General features: G+C 39.4%; 1 protein-coding gene across 1 annotated transcript in view; it reads right to left on the bottom strand.

Annotated features, from left to right (window-relative positions):
• Positions 1-9,760, bottom strand: part of Alms1 (ALMS1 centrosome and basal body associated protein) — a 70,267-nt gene that overhangs the window by 31,835 nt on the left and 28,672 nt on the right. The window contains exons 8-10 of the mRNA XM_021164094.1: positions 3,443-6,654; positions 3,166-3,343; positions 1,631-1,764 (exon numbers count right to left, since the gene is read on the bottom strand). Of these exons, the coding sequence (XP_021019753.1) occupies positions 1,631-1,764; positions 3,166-3,343; positions 3,443-6,654 (3,524 nt within the window). The remainder of the gene's footprint in view (positions 1-1,630; positions 1,765-3,165; positions 3,344-3,442; positions 6,655-9,760) is intronic.

Here is a 9,760-nt window from a genome sequence, read left to right as displayed (position 1 = left end):
AAAAAAAAAAAAAAAAAAAACTTAAAATACACGGAATTGCCATTTTTTAATGTGCAGCTTCTGATTAACCTGGAACCTCCTGACAGAACACTGGGAAACAAATGCCTTAATCTGAGAAATAAATTTCCTCCACTTTCAAAACTAGAAATCATTACATATTGGTATTCATCTAAAATGTATTTATATTTCTCTTTCTCAGTGGCCTACTTCCTCCTGTGGCATCTTTCAAGTTTTCATAGTAAACAAATTCATAATGATTTTTCTACTTTAAAAACTCTTTAGAGTATTTGGGAGGCAAGATGACCCAGGAAGTAAAAACATTTGCTGCCAAGCCTGACTCAGTTCAATCCCCAGAACCAACATAGCAAGAGAAAAGAATAGAATCTTACAAATTGTTCTCTGACCTTCACAGGCATACTGTGGCACCCTCCCCACAAAATTAATGTATGTAAATTTTTTTCTGAATTCTTATTGCTTTAGTACCTGTCAAACACTATTTTTACACTATTCTTCCTAAAATCTTATAAGTCAACATACTGACAGATGTGCAAGAGGTCCTCTTTTTAAAAGCAACTGTTAATAGCCAAAACATGGTATTTAAGGTGTCCAATAGGGATGTGGAAGAAAAAAAATGTGGTATATTTACAATGTGGAACTTTACCCTCATAAAGAATGAATACATCTGATTTTCGGTTTTTTTGTACATGAGTGTTTTACCTGTATATATGTGTACTATAGGTATGTCTGGTAACTTTGGGGGCCAGAAGACAGTGTCAGATCCCCTGGAACTGGAGTCATGGATGATTGTGAACTACCATATGGATGCTGGGAACTGAACCCTGATACTCTTCAAGGACAACTGCTCTTAACCACTGAGGCATTTCTCCAGCCCACATCATGCTGGTTCTATGTAAAATTCAAAGGCATACTGAAGAGCAGAAAGCCAACCCATGTCAGGATTAGAAATAAAGATAAGTCTAGGGAAGAAGATCCAAAACAAAGTCATTTTTCAGGGGTTGGGGAGTGCTGATTTGGTTTGGTTTTTGAAATACAATCTGGCTAAGTAGCCCTTGCTGGCCTTGAACTTGTGATTCTCTGGACTTAGCCTCCCAAATACTAGGATTAAAGTACATGCTACCATGTCCAGTTTAATGGTATCTGTTAATGTTCTGTTTCTAAAGCTAAACAGGAAACACAGGAAGAATTTTTTTTTTTTTTTTTTAGATAAATGCTTCCATTCAAGAAACAGTCCACTAAAGGGGGGCAGGGGAAGAACCACTATTAAAAAGAAAGCTGTTTTACATAAAACTACTTGAACTCTACTTTCAAACAGAACATACACTTCTGAATCTGAGCTTACATCTGAATTATAAGATGTAATGGAGAAGTTTAACCTCTCAACTGTAAAAATGCATTGGCAAAAACCTCAATTATTGTTTTACTACTACGATAATTTTGGAATAAATCAAAACTTAAAGAATCTAGTCCTTCAATCTTAACTTTTAGAGAATTAAGACTCTAAGACTTTAGCACAAGATTATAGCAACTCATCTGGAGTCATCAGTAAGGCAGCGCTCTCGTCTCTACTGCCCTCTTTCACAGTTTCAGTTTGCACTTCTAGGTTTTATACCTCAGACACGTGAGTTGCTCTTCCATGACCAAACAACTTTGCTTTTATCTCTTCTACTTTCCTCCTGTCATCTTCATTTAATTCTGAAATGGAGTATCCACGGTCACGTCCTAAATTAAACTTTAGATTCCAGGCTAGAGAGAAATCACANAACAGTTGAGATTTAAAAACTGTGAAACTGTTAATTTTTAAATTACTATTCAAGTAAAGAAAACCGCAATATCTGCCCTTTAATGCACAACACAAAGCTGAGCATTTGGTCTCAAGTGTGTGACACACTAGTTGATAAGAGGCCATTTCATTGAAGAGTCTGACCATCTACCAAAGCAGGGTATTTCTATGTAATCCAGGGTGTGGTGGTTTGAATATTCTTGGGCTCACTCTTAGGAGGTGTGGCCTTGTTGGAGGAAGTGTGTCATTGTGGATATGGGCTTTAAGATCCTGCGAGCTGCCTGGAAGCCAGACTTCTACCAGCCTTCAGATGAAGATATAGAAGTCTCAGCTCCTTCTGCTGGATGCTGCTATGCTCCTGCCTTGATAATAATGAACCTGTAAGTCAGCCCCAATGAAATGTTGTCCTTATAAGAGTCGTCTTGGTCATGGTATCTGTTCATAGCAGTAAAGGTTTACACAGGGTAATTCTAAACTTATGATCTCTGCACCTCAGCCTCCTAGTACAGAGATTACAATTATGTGTCACCATAAATAAACTAAAATTCTGAGTTTTTTTAAACCATCCTCTACAGATTTATCTCCAAAGAAGCCAATCTAAATATAGTATTTAAATCATTAATCTTAATTTTTCTTCTAATCAAAATCTCTTTATCTCCCCATAGTACTTGTTACTAACACCTCTATGATACCTAATACAAGCAAAACTAGGGAGATTTTGACAGAATCCAAATGTACAAGGAACCGCACAAGCAGTTAACCTTAAGATTCCGAGCCAGTCCTGAACCACGTACAAGTTACTACCCAAAATACATTTCCTATGTCTTAAAGATTATTATGTCTCNTTTACAAAGATTCTATTAGAGATAAATGAGGCAAATAAATACCCTTTAGACTTAGACCTCTAATGGAAGTTTTAGTACTAAAGACCTGGTAAGTGTCTTTCCCCTTAGACTTTAGATAAACTCCAAATTTTTCATTAGAAAACAGAGAGAAAGCATATATAGATTTAGAATACAAAACAACTTACCGAAGAACAAATTGGAGCCGTATGTGTCCCAGACAAGGATATTACAATGAGAGAGTTAACTAAGGAAGTCTGTTAAACTGCTGCTGGCCAAACTACTTTCTTACTGCCCACCTAACACGAGACTCTCCTTCTAAAACCATAAACACAGACTTGCACTACTGATCATATGTCTCATTTACAGCATTGTTCTTATTTTCCAGATTGTACATAGAAAATATAATCATCCTACAGTTTTNTAAGAAAACAAATGCAGAACTCCGAATGTCTCACTTTAAACTGCTAAGCTGTAATGTTCACAAGCCTGGCTGTGCCTATTATGTCAGTGAGTCCTTACCTTGGGTTCGGACCCGATATTCCTCTTCCTCTGCATTTTTAAGTATCTGTTTGGCTTGATTCAGTGAAGTTTCACACTGCAGAAGGTACTTCACATGTGCAGCCAATGAATCTGTACTACCATAGCCNTCCTCGCTCTCTGACAACCACTCCTCTTCTCGGCTATCTGTTATGCTTGTCTTGGGTGAAGTATATGGAAAGAAGTTTAGAAAAACATCAGAAACAGATTCCAAAGACTCTGGTAAATTATTGTCCCATGAGCAGCAACCATCACTTACATCACTACTCGAGTCACTCTTTATGATTGTCATCATAGGGATAATCATTTTATTCCCAATGCCTGTACTGCAGCCTTCAGGTTCAGACCTCATTACAGACCTGGCAGCTTTATATTGCCTAAAAGTTTCATCATATGCCATTCTAGCTGTGCCTTCTGCTTCCTGTAGAGGACTTCTAAAGGTAGCTGAACTGATAAATTCCCAATTTCCAACACCCCTCTGGTACTTAAGGTTCGTCTGTGTGCCAATGTCCTTCTGTACATATTCAATGTGTGGAACTTCTACAAATGACTCCCTCTGGGTACAAACATCAGTTGTGGAGGATTCTTTGAAGCAAACCACCTTCTTTGATCGTANAAATGAAACATCGTTAACATCTCTGAAAGGGACTAAGGGAGCAGAGAAATTGCATCGTTTCAGTGCCATATTTTCTGCTTCCATCAAGAGAGTCTGAATTTCCTTAAGAGTTTTGGAACCATGATCTATATCCTGGATTTCCTCACAGCCAACATTGGCAAAACCTAAAGATTCTGGCTTACATATGATAACTCCATCATCAATTTGTGAGTTTAGAGGCATACTATCCACACTGAGACAAGAAGACTCAGAAGAATTCAAGTTATCCATCAGCTCTTGGACATGTTCTGAGATAAGCTGGTGCTTTTCACTGTGTGAATAAGTACCAGGAATACCTGTAGGTAACCCAGAAATCTGGTCAGCTTGACCAAGACCGCTTGAAACCTTCAGATCAACTTCAGTTAGATGTCTATCTGGCAGTTCCTGTGGGTAAAATGAATCTGACTTCTCTCTGTGTGAATAAGAACCAGACAGAAGTACTGGTAGAACTGTATTTACAACAGTTGGCTCAGAGACAGTTGAAATCTTCGGAATATCTTCACTTTGATCTCTATCTCGTAACTGATTTTGAACAAAAATAACAGGTTTTACTTTTTGATCACAGGAGCTATGAAAAGTTGTTGGTAATGGAATCTTTTGGTCATCTGGTTTGATCACAGTTGAAATGGCAGGATCCTCTCCATGTAAACAGGACCTCTGAGTAACTGTTAGCAACTCGGCTGTCTGGCAATTCAGCAAAGGTGAAGCTGAAATCTTGTATTTCTCTTTGTGTAAGCAGAAACCAGATGAGACTGCAGGGCTCTTTTTCTGATCATGTAGTCCTGGAACAGTTGATGCCTTCAAAGAACTTTCAGTTAGATCACGACCTGGTGAGGTCTTTTGATAATCACTGGGTTGTTCTTTATGGAAGTGGGAACTAGAAGGTCCTGCTGGTGTCCCAGGCNTCTGTGCCTTCCNGACCTTCTGGACAACTGGTTTGGGATGAAAGGCATCTAGTGCATCCCCACCAGTACTTGGCAACTCCTGCTGATGAAAACCACTGGACTTCTCTCTACTTGGGGAGACAATTTGTGCCNCAGTCTTCCGATCAGCAGAGCCAGAGCCTACTGATTTCAAAAATACTTCAGTATGATCTGGTAACTTCCTCTGATAAGAGCTAGAAGAAACTTCTTCAGAAACACCTAAAATTTGCAAAGGTTCTTCAGTAAGATCTGGCAAATCCTCCTGGTANGCACCAGGCCCCTCTTTGTGTAAGGGAGCAGAAGACACTACTGGTATTTGAGTTTTCTGTTCAGTGGATCCAGCATCACCTAGAACTTTCAAAGCCTCTTCACTAAGATCTGGAAACGCTTGCTGGTAAGAAACAGTACGCCTCCCTATATATGACTGGGAAGTAGAATGCACTGTTGGTATGGCAGTCTTCTGGTCAGCTGGTCCAGGAACAGCTGATTCTTTGTGACCTTTACTTAGCTGACTATCTGACATAGGCTGCTGGTAGAAAATAATGGGCTTTACTCCAACAGAACAGGAAGCCAAATACATTGGTGGCTCCCCAGTGTTTAGGTCAGCGGGTGCAGGAGAAGCTTCTTTAGGAAGATGACCATCTGGCAAGGCCTGATGGTAGAAAATAATGGACTTCTCTCCAACTGAGTAGGAACCTGATGATCCTGTTGTTGTTATGTTAGTCTGTTCAGTTGATCCAGAAATCCTTGGAACTTTAAAAGACATTGCAGACAGAGTGTTACCTGGAAAGCCAGCTTGGTAAAAAATAATGGACTCTTCTCCAGGGAAGTAGGAACTAGGAGTTACTGTTGGTGCCCCAGTGTTCTGGTGGTCTGTTCCAGTTGTACCCAAGATTTTCTGGGCCTCTTCAGTTAGGTGGCTGTCTGGATATTTCTGCTGATAAGAAATATTGGGTCTCCCTTTAGATGAGTAGGAAGCAGAGGCTAGAGCTGTTATTCCAGATAACTCATCAGATGACTTACAAACAGAAGAAGCTTTGACAACATCTTCAGGTAGATGACTACCTGACAAGGTTAGCTGGCAGGGGGAAACAGGCTTCTCTGCATGCGAAGAGGAGGTGGGGGGTACTGTTGACAGATCAGTCTTCTGGTCAGCTGGTCCTGGGATAAAGGTTTTTGTAGGGCTTTTTGCTGAATGCCTATCTGGCAACCCCTGCTGATAGAAAACACTGGGCATCTCAACATATGGGTGAGAAACCCCAGACTTCTGGCCAGCTGGTCCAGATTCAAATGCAACCTTTCTAGTCCCTATAGGTCCACGACTGTCTGGCAACTCTTGGTGGTAAATATTAAAACCAGGTTTCGTTTTGTACTGGTAGGTTCTAGAGGACGCTGTTAGAATGTCAGCCTTCTTGTGAGCAGATCCAGAATCAGTGGAAACTTTCACAACATCTTTGGGCAGGTTCTTTCCTCTATGAGAATATGAAAGAGAGAATTCGGATGATACAGGAGTCTTCTGGTCACCTAGGCCAGGAATAACAGAAACTGGCAATGTGTCTTGAGTTAGTAGACTGTCTGATAATGTTTGCTGGTAGAAAGCTTTATTATCAGCTGATCCAGAAACAGCTGAANCATTTAGAGGCTCTTTGCCTTGATGACTGTGTGACACAGGATGTTGACAGAAAATAGATTTCATTCCTTTAGAGTAAAAACTAGATTGTACTGGTAGCATCTCAGGCTTCTGGCCAGCTGTCCTAAGAGCAGGTGACACTTTCTGAATCTCTTCATTAAGATGCCTATCTGGCAACTCTTGTTGGTGAAAACTCCCAGGCTTTATTTCCTGTGAGGAAGCAGAAGAGACTACTGCTGCTCCAATCTTCTGCTCAGCAGATCCTGTGAGACACAATGAAGCCATTCTAAGAAGGAAGTTTAAAGCTACACATACCTACATTTAAAAAGTCAGAGCTTTCAAATAAAGAACTTAATCATGGACACCATGACCAAAGCAACCTAAAAAGAAACCTTTTTTTTTTTGTTTTATTTTTGCTTTACATTAAGTATTTTAATCTACAACCGGGGCTTACAGTTTCAAGAGGGCAAGTCTATAACCATCATTGATAGGGAACATGGTGGCAGGCAGGCATGGCCCTAGAGCAGTAGCTAAGTTTTTACATCTTGAAATACAATCACTAGGCAGAGAGAGCGCTCACTGGGAATAGTATGAACTTTTCAAACCTAAAAGCCCACTCATGGCAACACACTGCCACCAACAAAGACACATCACTCAATTCCCAAACAGTTCCACAAACTGGAGGCCAGGTATTCAAATAAATGAGTCTATGAGGGGCCATTTTCATTCAAACCACTAGACATGAACTATAAAAACTAAACCAAGATATAAATAACTTAAACCTATCTACAACAAGCAATGAGTCTGAAGTTTGGGTTTTTTGGGGTTTTTTTTGTTTTTTTTTGTTTTTTTTTTGTTTTTTTTTCACAAAGTCACCTAAAAATGTCCAGGCCCAAATGGTGCCATGTCTGCTGAATTTTATCTGACTTTTTTTTTCCCTTGGTTTTTCAAGGCAAGGTTTCTCTATGTAGCTCTGGCTGTCCTGGGACTCTCTCTGTAGACCAGACCTGCCTCTGCCTCCAAAAACTGGGATTAAAGGCTTACACACCACCACCCAGACTATCAGACCTCTTTTTTTTAATACTTAATTTTACTTAGTGTATGTGTGTACACAAATAGGAGTTGTGGTGATAAGATTGGCCCTCATATGCTCATATATTAGAATTCTTAGTCACCAGGGAGTGGAACTTTTTGATAGGATTAGAAGGATCAGGAGGTGTGGCCTTGTTGGAGCAACTGTGTTACTGGGGGTGGGATTTTAGTTTTCAAAAGCCCATGCCTGGCCCAGGTTCTCTCTCTGCCTGTGGATCAGAATCTAAAAGTCAGCTACTACTCCAACCTTTGTGTGTTGCCATGTTCCCCATCATGATGATAATGAACTAAGCCCCAGAAACTAAAAGCAATCCCCCAGTTAAATGCTTCCTTTTGTTAAGACTTACCCTGGTCATAGTGTCTCTTCACAGCAATAGAACAGTGACTAAGACACCAGTGTACTATGTTGTGCCTTAGAGGTCAGAAGACAACATTCAAAAGTCAGTTCTCCTTTCACAGGAATCAAATGCCCAACAGCAAGTGCTTTTCCCACTGAGCCAACCCTCTGGNTCTACACTAGAACTTTTCTTTTAATATTATTTATCTTTATGTATATGGGTGTTTTGTCTGAATATGTCTGTGCACCAAATGCATGCAATACCTGCAGAGACCAAAGAAAGGTGTAAACTGGCTTGAATTGGAATTGTAGATGTTGTTAGCTGCCATGTGATGCTGGGAATCAAACCAAGGTCCTCTAGAAGAATGGCCAGTGCTCTTTAAACATTAAGTCATCTCTTTAGCCCCTACCAGGTCTTTAAAGAAGAACTACCAATGGTCCCCAAACTATTCTANATAATAGGATACAAAAGGAATACTACCAAATTCATTTTATGAAGTCAGTATTACTCTGATACCAATGCTAGACAAGAACTCACAAAAAGAAAATAATAGGTCTGTACACCAGAAGAACACAAATGCTTAAAATCTCAGTAAAATACTTCAAACTAAATTCAACATTATAATACATTATAAGGATAATTTACCATGAATGACCAAGTTAGCTTAATTCCAGGAATGTAAGAATGATTTGACATATAAGTCAATAAGCACAACATACGACATTAATAAACTCTGACAGAAATCACACAATCACCTCAACAGATATAGAAAATACCATTGACAAAGTCCAACACCCTCTAAGATAAAAGTCCTGAAGAATTAGAAACAGAAGAAATATATCTCAATATAATAAAGGCTACACATAAGTCAACATATTCCTAAATGGGAAATAACTGAAAATCTAAGAGTATTTTCCTTCTCCACTCATATTAAATATAGTAAGTCTTATCTACAACAATAAGACAAAAGAAATACAAGATATGCAAACAGAAAAGAAAATCAAAGCCCTCCTGTGCACAAGTAATATGATCAAATGCTTAAAAAATAAGACTTAGTGAGTTGGTTGAGCAGGTTAAGATTGCTTGCCATAAAAGCCTGGTAACATGAGTTTAATTCCTAGAACCCATAATAGAAAGAGAAGACCAACACTCAAGAATTATCATCTGAAGTCCACATGCACTGAAGAGACAAAGACAACTAGATCAACAACCAGAATCTCACCAGTCAGCCTGGCCAAAAAAAAAAAAAAAAAGGCTTCTGAATATATTTTCTTCCAAAGATCTAGTTTAGTGGTATCATCTATGTGAACACTTAAGGAGGCCTTTCTGGCCCAACATACAAGGACTTAGAATGCATGCCTATTTTCACAAAGGAAGGAGGAAGAACACCTTACATGAAGGTGCCTGTAGATAAAGCACTTGGCAAGGGCTTCTTAGAAACAGAAGATGCCACTGTACTGTGTTCATGTGGGCAGAGTGACAAGGGATCACTCCAAGGTCCTTAGTTTGTCACTAGAGTTCTTGTGACCACCCAAAGGCTCTATACTTCCTAATGCCATCACTCTGAGTAAGAATTCCAAAGAGAAAATTTCAGTGGACACAATCATTCTGACTATATGAATCCCCATCTTCTCAAAAAAAAAAAAAAAACATTTTTCATAATTGCAAGGCAAAAGTAATTGAGCTCAAGAGAAGTATGANTGCAAATAATCTTGTACAAAAGAGCACAGGAGATCATTTTGAGAAGGAAAGCATATTATTTACTGAGGAAGGTGGTGAGTAGTAGAAGCAGATTGAGAGTGGCCTACTGGAAACTTAGAATTTGCCAGGCATGGTGGTACTCACCTAATCTCAAGGCAGAGGCAGGCAGACCTCTGTGAGTTCAAGGCCAGCCTGGTCTACACATTGAGTTCCAGGACAGCGAGCACTACATAGTGAG

The sequence above is a fragment of the Mus caroli genome, chromosome 6, assembly GCF_900094665.2.
Source record: "Mus caroli chromosome 6, CAROLI_EIJ_v1.1, whole genome shotgun sequence".
In the NCBI taxonomy this organism is placed as follows: Eukaryota; Metazoa; Chordata; class Mammalia; order Rodentia; family Muridae; genus Mus; species Mus caroli.
Note: the sequence above shows the minus strand (reverse complement) of the source record. Positions and strands in the feature narration are given on the sequence as shown.